The sequence below is a fragment of the Juglans microcarpa x Juglans regia genome, chromosome 4S, assembly GCF_004785595.1.
Source record: "Juglans microcarpa x Juglans regia isolate MS1-56 chromosome 4S, Jm3101_v1.0, whole genome shotgun sequence".
Lineage (NCBI taxonomy): Eukaryota > Viridiplantae > Streptophyta > Magnoliopsida > Fagales > Juglandaceae > Juglans > Juglans microcarpa x Juglans regia.
In genome coordinates, this window is record NC_054601.1 from 27,354,049 (window position 1) to 27,373,857 (window position 19,809).

The window sequence follows — 19,809 nt, forward strand, 5'->3', positions numbered from 1 at the left end:
GTGCCTATCTTTCTTTAAGGTTTTGCGAAAAGCACAGATATGGGACAGCGAGTGCGACCTGGCGCTCGAGGCTCTCAAGAAGTACCTCACAAGCCCATCGCTCCTCAGCTAACTCAGATGTGGGGAAACACTGACCCTATACTTGTCGGTCTCCCCCCAAGAAGTCTCTTCAACATTAGTGCACGAAGAGGATGGAGTCCATAGGTCGGTCTACTACATCAGCCGAGCATATCATGGGGTTGAAGCCAAGTACCCCTGCATAAAGCAACTTGCCTTCGCGTTGGTGGTAACCACGCGAAAGCTGTGCTCGTACTTCCTAGCTCATCTAGTAAAGGTCCTCATAGAGACCCCATTGAAAAAGATCCTGCAAAGGCTGGACGCTTTGGGTTGGCTCATGAACAGGACAATAGAGTGAGTGAGTTTGACATCGACTACACACTGCGAAATACTATCAAGGGGCAGGTGCTGCCAGACTTCGTGGCTGAGTTTACTGGTTTCCCGGCAGTGAGTGAATATGCACCTCCCATGAAGCCTTGATGGAGTGGATGGCTCGTCTTGTCGGGTTGGAGGGGGAGTGGGGGTGCATATCGTTACGTCAGATGGAAAGGAGTACAATTACGCCATCAAGTTCTCTGAGTGCCAGAAATTGAAGTGCGAGTCGACTCGCAGGTGGTGGTTAATCAAGTACAAAGGGAATTCATCGTAAAGATAAAAAAATTGTGAGGATCCGCCTGAGACTAGACCCGCTTGTTGACTCTCCACGGGAAGGTAAGATGTCGGGTAGCTATAGGGCTGGACCTGCAGTTCGCCATGAGGGAGGTTAGGCAGTCTAAGAGTTAAGGGCTGGACCCGCGCTCGCCCATTAGAGAGGTCGAGCATCCTGGAGACTAAACACACCCATTTGAGCCTCATGAGGAGGCAAGATGTCAAGCTGCCAGGGGGCTTGACCTGTGCTTTACAGTGAGGGAGGTTGGGTAGTTTTAGGTTGGACCCACCAGTTGACTCTCCAAAGGAAGGCAAATTGTTTGGGCAGCCAAGGGCTTGACCCGCGCTCCTTCATGAGAGAGGTCGAGCAGCCTAGAGACTAAACTCATCCCTTTGAGCCTCATGGGGAGGTAAGATGTCAGGTAGTTTTGGGGCTGAACCTACTCTTCGTAGTGAGGAAAGTTGAGTAGTCTGGGTTGGACTTGCCTGTTGACTCTCCATAGGAAGGTAAGATATCGGCCAGCCAGGGGGTTGGATCCACACTGAGGTTGGACCCACATGTTGGAACGATAAATCGTTCAAGCAGCCAAGTGTTGGGCCTGCACTCCTCCTTGAGAGAGGTCAAGCAACCTGGAGACTAAGCTCGCCACTTTGAGCCTCACGTGGAGGTAAGATGTTGGCTAGCCAGAGGGTTGGATCGGCGCTTCGCCGTGAGGGAGGTCAGCCAGTCTAAGGTTGGACCCACCTGTTAACTCTCCACTTGAAGGTAAAATGTCGGCCAGCCAGGGGCTGGACTTGCGCTTCACTGTGAGAGAGGTCGGGTAGTCTAAGATGACTCTCCCCGGGAAGGTAAATCGTTCAGGCATCCAAGGGCTAGACCTTTGCTCCTTCATGAGAAAGGTCGAGCAGTCTAGAGACTAAACTCAGCCATTTGAGCCCCACAGAGAAGTAAGATGTCAAGCATCCAAGGGGTTGGACCTATGATTCGTTGTGAGGGAGGTCAAGTAGCCAAAGGCTGTACACGCCTGTTGACTTTCCATAGAATGGTAAATCATTTGGACAACCAATGGTTGGACCCGCGCTCCTCCTTGAGAGAGGTCGAGCAACCCGAGGACTAAGCTCACCCTTTTGAGCCTCAAGAAGAGTTAATTAGTCTTGCGAGATAGCACACAGTTTTGAGAAAAAATAACTTTATACATCACTTGTATAAATTTTTACATTTTCTAACAAAAGAACTTCCGTAAATATTATGCATTCCTTATGTGCGGTAGCTCTTTGCCTTGGGCGTCTTGGAGTTGATAGCAGCCCGGATGGTTGTTGGCTGTGATCACGTACGGACCTTCCCATTGTGGCCTTAACTTTCCCTCCTCTTTGGTGGTTGCCCCATCTGTCTCAGCACTAGGTTGCCAACCTTGAAAGATCTCGACTTGAATCTCTTGTTGAACTACTGCTCTGTCTTTCTTTTGTTGATAGTTGTTCTCATCTCGGCCTCTTAATCTTCTTTCCTCTTGTAGATCGAGCTGTTCTTCTAGCCTCTTGTCATTGCAGTCTTGGTCGAAATGGTGGATACTTTAGATGGGCATCCCCATCTCGACCAGCACCGCTACCTCATGCCTGTAGGTGAGGGTCAATGGGGTTTCTCTAGTTGGAGTTTAGACACTGGTTCGGTGGGACCATAGCACCCCAAGGAGTTCCTCTGCCCAAGCCCATTTTCTTTCATCTAGCCTTTTCTTCGATATTGCGAGAAACATTTTGTGGTCACTTCGATTTGCCCGTTGGCCTGTCGGTGTCCAGGGGATGAGTATCAGAATTTGATTCCCAAGTCCCTACACCAGTTGCGGTAGTGGTCTAGGTAGAACTACCTAACGTTGTCTGAGATTATTTAACTAGGGATGCCAAATCTACATATTATGGCATTCCACAGGAATCGAGTGATGTTGCTTACTGTTATCGTCGCAAAAGCTTAAGCTACCACTTATTTGGTGAAATAGTCGATCGTTACGACTACAAACTTCACGCCTCCTTTGCTCAGGGGTAAGGGGGCAACTTGATCAACTCCCCACAGTGCAAAGGGCCATGGTGACACTATCGATGTCAACTTTCTCGGTGGGCAGTGAGGCATTGAGGCATACTTTTGACACTTTTAGCATTTCCGGACAAATTCTTCTACGTCTTTGAGGGCGCATGGCCAGTAGTATCCCACCTTTCTACCTTTCCCGCTAGTACCTTCCCACCCGAGTGGTTCTCACACACTCTTTCGTGTATATCTGTCAAGATATACTATGTTGGATCTGGAAGTACCAGAAGTGGCTGCGTCTTTCTCCAACCAACATCCAAAATTTCTTCGGCTTCTTGCCCTTTGTGGTGAATTCCCCCTACACTTGGTTGACAACTACTTGGGAATCAACCCTTACTTCCACTTCATGTATGCCCAGTAACTCAGCGATTGCTAACCCAGCTAGTAGTGCTTCGTACTCTGATATTGGTGGTTTTAAACGCCAGTCTAATGTCATAGTTGTGCTTTTCTCCAACATCTGTAAAGATATGCACCCCCACTCCCCTCTAGCTTAGTAGGATGAGCCATCAACGAAGGCCTACCAGGGCTTCAAGAGAGGTGCATCTTAGACCTCTTCTGGGAATCCGAAGAATTCTGTGACAAAGTCTGCAGTACTTGCCCTTTGATAGCATTCCTAAGACGTATTCAATGTCGAACATGCTTAGTTCTATTTCCTAGTTCGTCAGCTTGCCAGAGACATATGGCCATTGTAAGATCCTTTTCAGAGGGGTTTCGGTTAGAACCCGTATTGGGTGTGCTTGGAAATATGGTCAGAGCTGGCGCATAGTCATTACTAGGGTGAAAGCAAGTTGGTCCATGCGAGGGTATCTCGCCTCTGCTCCCTGAAGGCTCGATTAGTGTAGTAAATTGGCTTTTGGGAGCCCTTTGAATCTCATACCAAGGCCGTGGATATTGCATGTGGGGAGACAAACAGATATAGGTTTAAGGCTTCTTCTGGTTCAACTTGGCTGAGTAATGGTGGGCTGGTGAGGTATTGCTTGAGGGTCTTGAACGCTTGGTCACACTCGTCACTCCAAGTCTGCGCCTTCCGCAAGACCTTGAAAAACGGTAGACACATGTCCGTCGACTTGTAAACAAACCGATTGAGGGCCCCTACCTGGCCGGCGAGTCTCTGCATGTCGATAATGTTCTGTGGTGGGGCTATGTTGAGTATGACTTCCACCTTCTCAAGGTTGGCCTCTATCCCTTGCTGAAAAACCATTAAACCTAGGAACTTCCCAGATTCAACACCGAAGACACACTTTGCCAGATTAAGCTTCATCTGGTAGAACTGTAGCACCGCAAAGGCCTCGCACAAGTCGGTCAAGTGTTGTTCAGGGGTCTTTATCTTAACGAGTAGGTCGTCTATATAAACTTCTATGTTTCGATCTATTTGTTCTTTGAACATGCGGTTGACCAGTCGCTGATAAGTAACCCCCGTGTTTTTCAGACTGAAAGGCATGACATGTCCCAGGCATGTCCTCGTGACCCATGCAAACACGTGTCGATGTTCTGTAAGGAGCTGCTTCATAGCTCGCCACATATCAGGTCCCATTTTGCTGTCGATCTTGATCGTGGCCTCAGGACGACTTGGGTCTGGAGGAGCCAACTCAAGTGGCTTGTTTGGCTTCACTTGTCGGAGGGCTTGCTCGTCCCTGACCTTATCTTTTCCTGCAGCGAGCTCGAGGGGAGGTGGCGGGATGTTGTCACTACCTATAACTTCTACCATTTGGACCCATTTCATCTGCTCAGCTCTTGCATATAGCACTCGCGTGCCAACACCTGCCTGCCTCGGATCTCCCCCACCCCTGTGGCCGTTGGGAACTTCATCTTCAGGTGGTAAGTTGAAGTGATCGCCTTCTAGTTATTGAGGGTGGGCCGCCCCAGTATGGTGTTATATGACGAAGGGGCCTTTACCACTATGAAGTCGGCCACGGTAGAGGTTGTGTTAAGGGCATTATCGGCCAAGATTGAAAGGGTGATGGTTCCCATTAGTTGCACCATGTCCCCTGAAAATACTTTTAATGGCATGGGTGCCAGTCATAGGCAGGCAGGATCAATCCCCATTCGGGTGATGGTATCCCAAAAGAGAATGTCCGCAAAGCTGCCGTTATCAACAAGGATCCTTTTGGTCTTGAAGTTGGCCACAAGCATGGTCACTATTAGGGTGTCATTGTGGGGGAAGAGAACCCCTTCTTTATCAGCTTCTCCGGAAGAGATGTCCGGAGCGGTCATGCTCCTTCTTTACTTCACTGGGCAGTGCTCGACCAAGTGTAATTCCTAAAATCGCGCCCTCCTGTCGTGTGCGTTCCTATTATTGGAGGTTGAGCCACCACCAGCAAACCCCTCGGCAATGGTCCTAATCTCGCCCAAGGGGCGCCCTCGTGAGGTGGCGTTTGAAGGTGGTCTTGTGGGGGCCCTTACTCCACTCGCCACCTCCTCGGGCTCTCGCTCCTTCTTGACTTGTCATACCTTCCTCTACTCCGCTTTCACTCCCTTCTCTGGTTAGTATGGTACTGAGGGGGGTGGTACTCTAGCACTCTTTCTCCTGGTCTAAGGGAGGTGTAGTTTGTAGTGTGGTTAGATGTTGTCCGGTAATAGGTGCAGTAGCGGCGGCCTCTAATCCAATTGTTAGCTTCCTAAGTGGTTGGTCTACCCTCCTTATTTACAAACAACGTAACCCTGCCTTATCGAGGTCCTAGGCCTCTCAAGATGGGCGCCTCATCCTGCCTCCTATCCTGTTGGCTCCGTTTGGCCTTCTTGTGGGCTTTAGCTTTTCCTGACGCCTTAACTTTTCCTGTATGCCTGTTCCAGCTTTGTCTTTTTGGGCTCAGTCAAGGCTCGGAGTGTGTTTTCGGTATTGATAAAGCCATCAGCTTGATCCATGAACTCCCACAGAGTGGTGAGGATTCTTCTGGCCAACTTTGCCATGAACTAGTTTGTGGGCCACACCCCTCCCAGGAGTGTTGCCAAGTAGGGGTGGACTCCGACTCTACCCAACTCCAACCTCTAACTCCAACAAAAGTGGGAGACTAAGTTGAGCTCCGACTCTAACTCTGAATAGGAGCGGATTCTGACTCCAATCGATGTTGTTGGAGTTGGAGTAGGAGTCGGAGAGTCGGAGCCCAACTCGGATCTAGGCTTTTTTTTTTCCAATTTTCTTACCATTTTCCTAACATCCAAAGATTCCAAACAACACCCAAACAACATACAATATATGAAAAAAATAAACAAATAAAAAGGCAACATCCAAACAACATCAAAGACAAGAATGACGAGGAAGAGGATGAGGTTAGACAATTGGTAGAAGAAGAAGAAAGAAAAGGAAAAGACTGAGCTGAGAAAGAGATCAAGTAGAACCACATAGGGACTAGGGTTAGAGAAAAGAAAATGATGAATATATATTAAGAGAAAAACGACATCGTTTAAGAAAGTAAAAGCAAAAAAGAAGAAGAGAAATCGGTGTTGTGGGGGCTCGAACGTGTATATGGGATTTATAATTTTATACCCCAACCATTAGGCTATTCAGACATCCTACACATATGTTACAAAATAAAATATATGAATTATATTAATCGAAGTCGGAGTTGGAGTCGGAGTTGGTACTGCGAAGTCTTGTTCAACTCCAAACTCTGGCTATTTTTTGCCTTCCAACTTCGACTCCGACTCTGAACTCAGAATTCTCCAACTCCGTCGAAGCGGATGTCGGCTAGAGTCAAAGTGGTCAGAGTTTTTGCCCACCTCTACTGCCAATGCGATTTTTTCATCCTGGTCATCCGTCGTCATCCACTCCTTATTGAATTTAGACAGGTATGCCTTCAAGCTTTTGTCCTCCCTTTGTTTGATAGTCAGAAGGTACGCTACTGGGCACCTTCTCCTCTTGCTGGTCATGAACTGTGTGAGGAACAGGCAAGCCAGTTCTTCGAAGCTGTCCACTGATTTGGGAACCAACGACCTGAACCACACCTTCATACATTTCTATGTGAGCCTTGAAGGTTTCCAGGTGGTTAAGGGGGTCCCTGGTCCCATCGTACATTTCCATTTGAGGGCCAAAAGCATTCCCTCCATTCTAGATCTGTATAGTCACATAATGCTATACAATACTTAGGGTAATAAATTAAAATGGATTGCCTATATTTTTCGCAAGCTATGTATAGTTAAAGAAGTGACTATTAGCTAAAGTTGTATATTTAAAAAAAAAAAATCTTAATGATTAAGGATGTTAAAAAAATATTTAAAAATAAAAATAAAAATAAAAATAAAAATTTTAAATACATTATGAAGAAGTAAATGAGTAGCAGGAAGTAGTAAACCTATTATTATTCTATAACACGGAGGGAAAAAATATTCTTTATATTCAATGATAAATTTAGATTAAAAAGAAAGAAATCACACCTAGCTAGTTACACCATACGTAAAACCAACAATTAATATAGTCATGCTGCTGGTTAATGATCCGGTTATGTTCAAAATAATAAAATAAAAATAGAAGACTAATTCCAAGATTCTCATGCCGACAGAGCTCAAAAACCAGACAAGCATTTGTTCCTAACCCAAATTAATAGAGGAATGGGTTTAAACAGGGCAAGCAGAAAACAACATTAACAAAGTCTCTACGCATAAAACACATAATCTTCCATTTTCTTTGCTTCCACACAACCGTTCTTCCTCTTGCAAAACAATATACCATAAAATAAAGAATGCTTTCGCATGCAGTACAGGAGCCAATCAAACGATGGATTAATGGTAGGCATCACATCGTAAACAAGTTGATCATAGGGCACACATTATACCATTAATCTAAGGGTGACAATTTCTAATAATATTATTAGATTGCTTCGCCACTTTAACCCAAATTATAGATTGCTTCGCCCCTACTATTATTATTCTTGGTTTACATATATGGCTGCCGGCATCCATTTGTTTGTATTTGTAGTCTATTATAATTTATTCTAACTGAAGAAGCTTCCTCTTCTTTCCCTGTACGCGACGCACAAGCGTTCTTTAGCATAAGATTGATTCAGATCAAAGTTGTTTAGTCCTCTGAGAGTTGCATTTTTTGTTAGGCATGGCTCCAGCTGCTGCAGGAGAGAGGACATTGAAGGAGACACCAACATGGGCTGTTGCCCTTGTTTGTGCCGTTTTCGTGATCATTTCAATTCTTATTGAACAGGGGATTCATTCTCTTGGAAAGGTAAGACTTTTATGCTTGTGTAGTTATGCAACTATATACTTAAAAGGTTTTCTGTCCAGTTTTAGCTGATTGACGGCCAGCATAAACACTAGTACAACGTTTTTAGATCGATGCTGACTGACACTGTTATGATGAAACATTCGTGACATGCAGTGGTTTCAGAAGCGCCACAAGAAGGCCATGAGTGAGGCTTTAGAGAAGATTAAGGCTGGTAATTAAATCATTTGTAATCTAATCGTGTTGATGATTGAAAATATATACTTAAATAAAAGTTAATTATTTTGATCTTTTTATTACGAATTGGATGCAGAGTTGATGCTACTAGGCTTCATATCTCTGCTAATAACGTTTGGGCAACAGCACATTGCGAAGATATGTATCCCTGAGAAAGCGGGCAACATCATGCTTCCATGTAAAAAGGAGTACTACCCCGAGGAAGAAGATAACGAAAAAGAAGAGAATGGTGATGGTGACAGGAGAAAGCTATTGGGGTATGCCGGAGATGTTGTATGGCGGCGGGTACTTGCCCCAGCCGGTGGTGGAAGTGATCACTGTTCCGAACATGTTAGTGAAATATGTATACGAATTTCATTCTAATTATATATAGTACTAGTACTACTTCAAGATCAGGCAGACAGGTCTTAATTATCTTTATATATAAATAATATATATATATATATATATATATATATATATACACATATATATGATCTTGTTTGTGGATTTCAGAACAAAGTAGCGTTGATCTCACAGTCCGGGGTACACCAACTCCACATCTTCATATTTGTGCTTGCGGTCTTTCATGTTCTCTATAGTGTTATTACCATGGCTCTGGCAAAGGCCAAAGTACGTTGCTGCTCTGATCTGATTCTAATTTCTACAACGCATATGCAAGAAGATTAATTCACTTCCATTTTTTTTTATTTTTCCTACAAAAAGGCCGGGGATGGAGCATTAATAACCAATATTTTCAAAATACAAATGATCTATCACTACTTCATGTACATGCAGGTGAAGAAATGGAAAGCGTGGGAACAGGAGACCACATCTCTGGAATATCAATTTACCAATGGTAATGATCATTCTTAGGAAAAATATTGAATCAGTTGTTTTATTATTTATTTATTTGAAGTGGTTGATGAGTTGGTGTGTTGTTGTTCGTAGATCCCTCTAGATTTAGGTTTGCTCGTCAAACCTCTTTTGTTCGGCGGCATAGCGGCTTCTCAACAACACCTGGTATCAGATGGATTGTAAGATGTATTCTTCTAAAATTTCATTAATGATACATACATATTTTTGAAGAATACCTTACCACTCTTCTACTATCTTTCTTCTACTCTTTTTTATTTTTTAATTTATTTTTTAATTTTTTTACTTAATAATTAAAGAAATGATTATTAGTGAAATTTTATATTTTTTTTAATAATTAAAAATGTTAAAAAAAAGCAAATATACTAAAAATAATAAAGATGTGATAAAAGAATTGTAAGTCTGTCATTATCTATTTTTAAAATAAGCCGTACGTACGTTTCGTGTACTGTACACCTAACCGAGATGAATGGTTTATTAATGCTTTTCTCAGGTGGCATTTTTTAGGCAATTCTTTCGTTCCGTAACGAAGGTTGACTATCTGACCATGCGTCACGGATTTATCAACGTAAGTGGCCATCATTTTGATCTGTCATGAGCATCACCGGTGCCTGGCCTGGCCTCCCCTCCTCCGGCCTCTTCCCTTTTCCCCAATTAATTAATGATCATCACTATTTTGCTAATTCCTTCCTTGTTTAATTATTCATTATATAAGACGAAAATATTTATGTATTACATCATGAACTTGATTACTTTGGCAGGCCCACCTCGCACCAAATAGCAAATTTAACTTTCATAAGTACATCAAGAGATCAATGGAAGATGATTTTAAAGTGGTCGTCGGTATTAGGTACGTACGTACTACTCTCTCTCTCTCTCTCTCTCGATCATCTCTCTCTCTGCGTGTGTCCTGGCTGACTCATCATATGATCATCATGTGTGTATATTATTTATGTTTGTGCTTATACTATATATATATATAGCCTAACAATGGATATATGTATATTGATATTGCAGTTTACCATTATGGATATGCTGTATCCTCTTTCAGCTCTTAAACGTGTATAGTAAGACATCTATCTCTCCCGGCCCCTATGTATCTAGCTAATTAATTCCTTTCCTCCATATATGCAACTTTCAGTACGTACTGACCAAAAGCTTTTATATATCATGCATGTACATATGAACAGAATGGTACACGCTTTCGGTGATATCATTCATACCGCTGGTGGTAAGACATTCCAACACGCTGCCTTTAATTTGTTCTTTTCAAAGCTTTGTATAATTAATAAATATACATATATACATGCATTATATATATAGATATACACACACATTACATACACGACAAATTAATTTGTAAAATTTGATGATTAAGGATGCATGATCTAGCTAGCTAGCAGAGAAAATATAACGTCTTTAATTAATTATTGGTTGAGTGGTAATATCGATCGACCGTCAGTTAAATCGTGGACGTACGTACTGATCATGCATGTCATGTGACCTGGCAGATACTTCTAATGGTTGGAACAAAGCTTGAAGTTATAATCATGGAAATGGCTCAAGAAATACAAGATCGAACAACTGTGGTGAAAGGAGCTCCCGTGGTAGAGCCTAGTAACAAATTTTTCTGGTTCAATCGACCCGACTGGATTCTTTTCTTGATACATTTTACCTTGTTTCAGGTACGTACCTCTAGCTAGCTGTCATACATAAAAAATAATTTAATTTGACTAAGTAACCAAACCAAATTGTAATTGTAATTAACTTGAATCCATCCGGCCATGACCCATATATATATGCTGAACAAATAAAGTCAACAATATATAAATTATATATAAGGTGAAGTATAGATTTGAGCATAAATTAAAACAAGGGAATCGCGAAATTAAGTGGTTATATCATAATATAACACGTAGTAGTGCATGCAAATGTCGTATGTACCCATGCAATAATATCAGCTATACGTACAATGTATCGATTCAAAATTTTAAGAGTATTTTTCTAAATTCTAGGATTTAGATTGAGAAAGATCAGATAGATACATGAAGAAATAAGTTCTATAATATTTATTAGGCATTTAACTATGATGTCCGATAAGCTCATAAATTAAGGCAATTAAATAAAGTTTTAAGTAAAGTTATTTTCAAAAAAACAAAATCTTAAAGTTTAAATAAAATTCGAGGAGATCGAAATCTACAATCTATGTATAATATAAACGCAAAATAGTTACATTTTCAGATTTCATTTTTGGTAATTTTCCTCGATGCCCCTAGACGTACTAATTAGATCATTTAAGATTTTGTATAATTTCTAGATTTAGAAATAACGTCATGCATGTGGTACGAAAAAATCAGAAAGAAAACCCTCTTTTAATTTTTCCAAAGGTAATTAACCAAAACCATATTACCGTCTGTCACATTTTTCCATGTGACAGCTTAAATAAAATAAACTATTTTTTTAAATAATAAATTAAAAAAATAATGGTTTTATATCTAAGAATTAATTCTTAATAAAAGGGGGAGAACGCCGGCCATCCCTCGGTACGTGGTTGCCACAATAGGTGCAGGCTGTTTCTTTTGTTTTTTTTTTTTTTTTTTTTTGTTTTTAATAAACAGTTATAATATTTTTTAATATTAAAATTAGATTATTATTTTATAAAATAACTTATCTTTAAAAAAACATTTAAATATACACGACAACTTATAAAACTATGGCGATCATGTCTTCGGTTAGTCATGTTAATTATAATGATGGATGAAAAGTTAAGATATATATATATATATATATTTAAAAAAAAAAAAGAAATATCTCATACCTAATTATTAGAAGGTATTGATTCTAAAAATTTCTATATATAGGATCTTAAATCTAAGTACTCTAGAATTGGAGGCGTTAATTAACCAAAATTTCGTTAATTTTCTTCATATATATATATATATATAAAAAAAAAAGACATTACAAACGCTCTGTCTAATTATCCTAAGCATGCAGCAGCTTGGGTCATGTGTTGTTACGATAATATTTCAATTCGAGCTAACTGACTATTTTGCTTTTCAATTTACAGAATGCGTTCCAAATGGCTTATTTTCTGTGGATTTGGGTAAGTGCAACTATTATAAGTTCCTAATCCCGACGTGCATTAATTGCATATATATTATATACATATATATATATATATAATATCTTTAAAATCAACATAAATCCTCTTATATATATATATTAAATTAATTAATTAAAAAATATTAATGTCATTGCAGTACGAGTTCAAGTTGACGTCTTGCTTCCATGAAAATTTGGCAGAAGTCTTGATAAGGGTTTTCCTTGGTGTAGCCCTTCTGGTATTATGTAGCTATATCACCTTCCCTCTCTATGCCTTGGTGACTCAAGTGAGTAGTTCTAACTTCTAATTAGCTGAATATGTAATTAATTACTAACGGAAATCAAGCTGAGGCTATATATATAACAGTATTGGAATAATATTTGCAGATGGGATCTCACATGAAAAAGGCAATATTTGAAGAGCAAACAGCAAAAGCTCTAAAGAAATGGCAGAATGCTGCAAGGGAGAGGAAGAAGTTGAGGAAGAATGGGGCAGATGTTTCCTCTACGTTCGTGAGTGGAGAAAATACTCCAAGTCATGGCTCATCACCCATACACTTACTCCACAAGTATAAAACCAATTCTGCGGACATTGAAAGTCCTGATCATCTCGGCTCTCCTAGGGCTTACCATTCTGAAACCGAACTCTCAGAGATTGAAGGTCCTACACGTCTTTCTAGTGACGATATTCATGAACCAAGAAGACATAACAATCCCGGAATAAATCATGTTAATGAAGCTCATAATTATGGTGATTTCTCTTTTGTTAAGCCCTGATCATATTTTAATGGTCTTAAGCTAATTAAGAAAATGGGAAGTAAATTCAACTTCCTGTATAAACAAGAACAAAAATGAATAGCATAATCGAGTCTTTTTGCTTTGTTTTGTTTTTTGTTGCTTGCTCTGATCTTCAGATACATGAGCTTTAATTTATTTGCCCAAATAATCATAATAATAAAAAGTCTCTAAGTTTGAAGTCTAATTATTAATATAAGGAAGAGATCACGAACGATTCATATGGAAAGGAAGTATCCAAGAAAAGGAAGTATCCAACAATGAGGATCATCTAGTTTTGTTAGCTAGTACATGATGGTTCATAAAATTTTTGAAACGAAGAAATTCTATTAGAAGTATTTTCCTTCTGTTTAGTTAGTTTAGTTGTGAACCAAGTTATATTAGTTCACTTAGTTAGTTTAGTTAGTTTTAAACTTATTTCTCCCGCCTCTTTTTTGGCTTGTATAAAAGAGCACACATGTACTCTGATTTGTGTTAATGCAAATTTACAGAACTTGCAAACCCCTTAGTTCAAAACTTATCATGGTATCAGAAGAAAATTTTCCTGTGTAAACATGGCTTCTTCTTCTTCGTCTAGTTCATCTGTTTCATCATCTTCTTCTTCTTCTTTTCCTATGGATTCTTCCGACCCGTATTACCTTCATCATGGTGATAGTCCACACTTGTTACTCAACCCCTTACAGGTGACAATTACAATACCTGGCTTCGTTCCATGCTCATGGCATTGACTGCCAAGAATAAAGTCTGCTTCATCGATGGCTCTATTCCATCTCCTTCAAAAACTTCTCCATTGTTTCAATCATGTACTCGATGTAATAATATGGTGCTTTCTTGGTTGCTTAATTCTCTTTCTAAAGAGATTGTTGCTAGTGCCATTTATGTCGATTCTACCATGGAGATGTGGTCTGATCTCAAAGAGAGGTTTTCTCAAGGCAATGATCCTCGGATGTTTCAATTACAAAAGTCCATTGCATCTCTTACACATGATGATCTTTCTGTTAGTTCATATTTTACTCAGATGAAAGGCCTTTGGGATGAATTGATAAATTATTGTCCTCTGCCTATTTGTTCTTGTGGTGGTTTATATTCCTTGCAAGTTATGCATCAACAGGAGTATGTCATGCGTTTTTTTATGGGATTAAATGATTTCTATTCACATGTTAGAGGTCAGATCCTTTGCCTCCTATCAACAAAGTTTTTTCTGTGGTCCTTCAAGAAGAACGACAGTGTGATATTGGATCTGTTTTAGTTCCAAGCATACCTTTTGCTGCCTTTTCTTCCTCTACTAAACCCAAACAAGTCCTCGATGTTTAATTATGGAACCAATTGAAGTTCTCATGCAAGGAGTCGCGTACCCCATACAGGAGAGAAAGATCAGGTTAAAGGACAAGAATTCTCATTATGTCAATCGTGTTATATATGCGCGTTTATAAAGTTGTCACCATCTATGAGCTGAGTGGCTAAATTAAAATTACGTTAGAACCAAGAAAAAAGATGATTAGTATGAATGCTAGCTACATTAATGACTAGTAAATCTGATATTTCTGAGGGCTCGGATAATTTTTTTAATGAGGAAGGGATTTTTACTACCTTTGTTGCCTCCCATGCTAGCTAGTGAACATGAGTCTAGTGAGGATACTACTTTTTTGCATGAGTCATATATATGTAATCTATGGATGATTTTGAGGTAGACGATCATGTGTTCATATAAATAGAAATGATTTAATCTATATTTTTTTATGATTAATTTAAACTTTTTGGATAAGTGATGATTTCACATAATACCAGAGTAGAGATTCTGAGTTTGAACTCTAACTCTAAACTTTATCTATTAATTAAATATTTTACGTGTTGAGTTCAATTATTAAGGGAGGTCGATCTGGTCCACAAATAAGAGGAGTGTTAAGATAAATAGTGATTTCACAGCATGATCTTCAGTGACTTGTAACAATTTCTTTGAGCAATTCATCAAATTGAAAAAGTTGAATAAAAATACTTTAAAAACTCAATGGCACTAAACTTGAAAAAAAAGACTCTTTGAGCAATTCATGTTGTTTGTAATGATTTGAACATGAATTTCATGGTTTTTAAGTTGCCCAATTTCTTAGTTGGTTGCTTCATTCGAAAGTAGGGGTGTTACCCGTCCATGCAGGGGCAAGGTCGACCCTTCCTCGCACCCCGCCCTCGCATGCCGGGGGCGGGGGGGTTTCACCCGCCCCTGTCCGCCCCACCCCCGCCCACTCCAATAGTGGCTATGGCCACAAAGCCAAAAAATTATTCTTGGGCTCAAAAGTGACAAAAAACTAATTTTTGAACCCAAATTATAAATTTAAATTTGTAAATATGACCATAATTTAAAAACTAATAACATAGTTTTTAAATTTATTAGTGTGTATTATGTGTAAATTAATGTAGCCTAATGTGGCCTTTATATAGGAGGCCAAAGCAATGGCTACGTTTGGGTTGTGAGGTGATCTTACATGATCTTTGAACAGTAGTGAAAAATTGATGAAAAAAATAATGATAAAATATTGAATAATGGTGAATAGTAGTAAACATTAGTGAAAAATAAATGAAAAGTAATGATAAAATCTTGAATAGTAGTGAGATCATTGGGTAGTGAGATCACAAGTTTTATCATTATTTTTTCACTACTATTTAATATTTTATCATTACTTTTCACCACTATTCATAGATCATCTGAGATCACCTTAGTACACAAACGTATTATTTAAGCAATGTGAGATTCTTGTCTTACATTGGCAATAGGCTACATTGTAACTTTCACAAAGTATTAAGTAAAAACTATACTTAATACATAGTACTATATTTATATATAGTAAAACTAATAACAAATATTTATAAATATATGTATAAATATATGCATCTATTCTATTATAATAAGTGGCTATCTAACTGTGAATAGTAATTTTTATTATTTTTCCATTAACTTTTATTATTTTTCTGTCAAGTCCGTTAAGTCATGTTTTACCAAAAGATCCTTAAAAATCTTGACCATTTGATGTGTAACTCCATTGTATAATTTAATGAAGGATCTTATTTTACTGAAATGTCTTTAAGACTCTTGATCATTTGACGTATAGTTCCATTGTAGAATTTAATGAAGGATCATATTTTAACAAAAAGCCCTTAATAGTCTCGCAGCGCACATGAATTGAAGTCTCTTTTTCATGTTCTTTTTGTTCTAACAGTGTACTCATTTTCCTTTCTTTTTGTTTCAATTTTTTTTAAATAAAAAAATTAAAATAACTTTACTCTTTAGAACAGAAACGCTTTAGAGCATTCTCATTGTAAAATTCAACTTTAAGTAAATTTAACTAATAAAATACTGAAAACACTCAATATATAATATTAATTATTAATTTAATTAGAATATAATTATTATTAATATTAATATTGAATATTATTAATTTGATTAGAATATAATTATTATTAATATTTTAATTAGTAGAACCATAAAATGTGATAAAAATAAAAATTTTAAAAATTATTAAATTAATAATGGTTTATTATTATATAGAGAGTACATAGATAATCAAATATAGATGTAGACCAATGTTCATACTTTACTAAAATTTAAATTTTTCTTTTAATCTTAATTTTTTATTTTTTTTTAATCTTATATTTTTTTTTTTCCAGACAAATAAGCTATATATATACTGCACTAGCTATTCTGAATTTATGACTTGAGGGAAAATCCAGAGATCAATAAATATACAGCGTGATGACGTACGGGGCCTATAATTGGAAGGCCACGGTCATGAAATTCATAGGCACGTAAAAAAAAAAAAGAAGTTTTCCAGCAAATTAAATGGAGATCAGAGTTTGAAATTATTGTAAAATTAAAAGCATATATTACTTTTAACTTTAAAATATTACGCAATAAACAATATGAGATCCCAATGTTTACAACTAATACCCTTCCTGCTAACATGTCTGCACTTGAGCAGGATTCTTCTCCTCGTCCCTATAATCTACAGGAAGATGAACAAATGACCCAAGATTGTAGGGACTTGATATCTTCCCTGCCAACAGAAGACTTGTACATCCAATACAATGTACAACTTTTATTAAATAAACAACTTTTATTAAAGCTCTTCTTTTATAATATATCAAGTGTGTAATTATTTATAAATTACATAAATATTATATCATTATTTAATTAACCAAAAACATTTCATTCTTATTAATAAAAAAATTAGCTCTAAACAAAAAAATTATATATATAAACTAAGTAAACGTACATTACTCGTTACTTTCACCTAATATGTATATACGTGGTGGAAAGAGAGCTAGTACTACTGCTGCTCCTGATCTCCAAGCACGATTATATCTCATCTGCACAAATTATTCAGATTTTTGGACCCATGCAGGCATGTGATTTTTATGACCATTCATATTTTTGGACCCATCCATCATGTTTTCTTTAATTATGATCATTCTTTGGGTAAACCGTCACGAGTACATTAGGACACATCATGTAATTAACCATGTTAATATATATAAATATATATATATATATATATAAATATATAATACAACAAATTTATTGTACACCAACGAAATGCATCATGTCATGATCATATACACATTCAACAACAACATTGAAGGTAAAATTACCTAAGTACCCCTCTATGGTAATGCAACAGAAATATCTATCAATTCACTCAACAAATTGGTTAGTCTTCAAGCATGTAAATAATTTAATAATTAAACAATAACATAAAATAAATAAATTACATAACACTAATATTGGTATCAAAGGGAAACCCTTTAATGAATTATTTAAAGGTAAAACCCTCCGGGGCAGCCAAACCCATAAAAATTAATTTTATTATTTGAAAATCAATTACAAGTAAAATTCAATTACAAAACCTTTGTCAATTGACACTTTTATTTGACTAGAAAAATGACTCATTTGTCTTCTAATGCAGTAGCAGTCAGAACCTCTGACGATCTTCAAACATTGACTTTTCTCCTGGAACTGCAGTGACTGAAACTTGACCAATCAATTCTCTAACCTGGAGCACGATCACACGCTTTGAGAGAAACAATATGAAAATTCTCTAAGGAATTTTCTAATTAAAATATGCACTGAAAAGTGCTCTAGAAAATATGTAGATCTGAATCTCTACTGATCCTGACCAATAGGATCCCTTAAATAAACAATTTAAAAATCAATTCCAATTGTAGTAGGATTCTGCTTATGGAACAAATCTAATAGAAGTTTGATCTGCAATAAGACTCTGCTGACGGAATGAGTTTGGTAAGAACTTGATTTGCAGTAAGACTCTGCTGATAATCGTGAAGTCGTCTCCTGACGGAATGCTGACATTTCTCAATAACTATTCACTGCAGTAACAGATTTTAGATTAACCTTTTCTCTGGGTAAATGCAGATTCCTTAGGACTCGATTTTCTCATTTATGACTTATTTAAACAACATTTAATACCTCATAGATAAACTTAATATTGTTATAGATAAAGTCAATAAATAATTTACTTTCATAAAAAATTACTAACTTAATGATAAGATAAACTCTATCATTTTCATCACCTAATCCTATACATACTTATCAACTTAATCACCTAGTTTATAATATATATATATATATATAAGAAGTAGGGCGGGGGGTGGGGCAAAGACCCAGCCCAACCTACCCCTTGCCCCCGCCCCTTCATGAGCGGGTGAGGTTGCCCACCCCACCATGTGGGGGCGGGGCGGACGGGAGTAGAGTGTGGAGTTTCACTGCCCATCCCTAATTCGAAGTAGTCTATAATATACATGCATATTGGACATTACTCATCTGGGCCTAATTCTTCATTTCAAGTTTGTACCATTTTGCCTCCATCACATTGGCATTTAATTTGAGAGAGGTTTAGATAGTGATTTGAGATGAAAATTAAAAGTTGAATAAAAATATTGTTAGAATATTATTTTTTAATAATATTATTATTTTAAAATTTTAAATTATTTATTATATTTTGTATAAAAATTTAAAAAATCATAATAATTAAATAATATAAAATAAAATGAAATGAGATAAAATATTTTTTGTTCGAGAAATAGTGTATAGGCCGCGTGTTAAACAATTGTGGAGCCCCCGCCAGCCATCTCGCATCAATTTTGGAATCAATGGCTACTGTGTAACGGACCATTCTCTAACATCCACTTCCATTCCATAAATATTTTATAAAATATTTAGAGTAAAAATATACTTTAATTTTATGTAAAGTGGTAAAATAGTTGCAGCAAGTCTATCATTTTCCAAATATTTTAAGCCTATGTCATACGCGTTCATTTAATTAATATGTGATTTATTATTTTTAATATTTTATTTTAATGTTTAAATATATACGTGTTTAAATAAAATAATAAAAATAAAAAATCACATATTTATTAGATAGAGTCGTGTAATATACGGTTTCTTTATAGTATCTCTCTTATTTCATTTTGTCTTTTTTCTCAAAATAAATAAGATTGATAAATAATATAAAATTAGTAACGTCTAGATATAATTATAAATTGTGCAAGTATCAAATATTTTTTTTAAAAGAGTGAGATATATTATTAAAAAGTTAATTTTTTTATATAAATCTTTTATTTACTATTTTTTTTCTAAAACGTGTGGGACGGTTTAGCATTACAACTATAAATATATTTCTATTTATTATTTCTGTTTTCAGCGTGGACTTCAGTCTACTGCACATAACTCGAGAAAACATTCTTAAAGAAAGTTAATATTTTTAATTGACAATTTTGTGATATCGAAATATAAAGTATTATGTTCATGTTTTGTTTGACTTGTAAGCAAAATATGTTAGTTTTGAGCGTCTCGGTTCTGCTC

The 19,809-nt window shown here is 37.2% G+C and overlaps 1 protein-coding gene across 1 annotated transcript; it reads left to right on the forward strand.

The window, feature by feature from the left end:
• Positions 1–7,340: 7,340 nt before the first annotated feature.
• Positions 7,341–12,924, forward strand: LOC121262232 (MLO protein homolog 1-like). The gene is made up of 15 exons (XM_041164626.1): positions 7,341–7,567; positions 7,828–7,955; positions 8,109–8,166; positions 8,266–8,519; positions 8,685–8,801; positions 8,967–9,027; positions 9,120–9,205; positions 9,538–9,612; positions 9,806–9,894; positions 10,062–10,111; positions 10,235–10,275; positions 10,556–10,729; positions 12,112–12,147; positions 12,305–12,433; positions 12,534–12,924. Exons 2-15 carry the CDS (start codon positions 7,830–7,832, stop codon positions 12,921–12,923), a joined length of 1,686 nt encoding a protein of 561 aa, XP_041020560.1. The 5' UTR covers positions 7,341–7,567; positions 7,828–7,829; the 3' UTR covers position 12,924.
• The last annotated feature ends 6,885 nt before the right edge of the window (positions 12,925–19,809 follow it).

Bases quoted from the DNA above. Each gene is read 5' to 3' on its own strand.
- LOC121262232 (XM_041164626.1), top strand. From the start codon at position 7,830: ATGGCTCCAGCTGCTGCAGGAGAGAGGACATTGAAGGAGACACCAACA. The intron at 10,276-10,555 runs GTAAGACATTCC...GTGACCTGGCAG, and splicing joins TATCATTCATACCGCTGGTG to ATACTTCTAATGGTTGGAAC. The intron at 12,434-12,533 runs GTGAGTAGTTCT...TAATATTTGCAG, and splicing joins TCTATGCCTTGGTGACTCAA to ATGGGATCTCACATGAAAAA.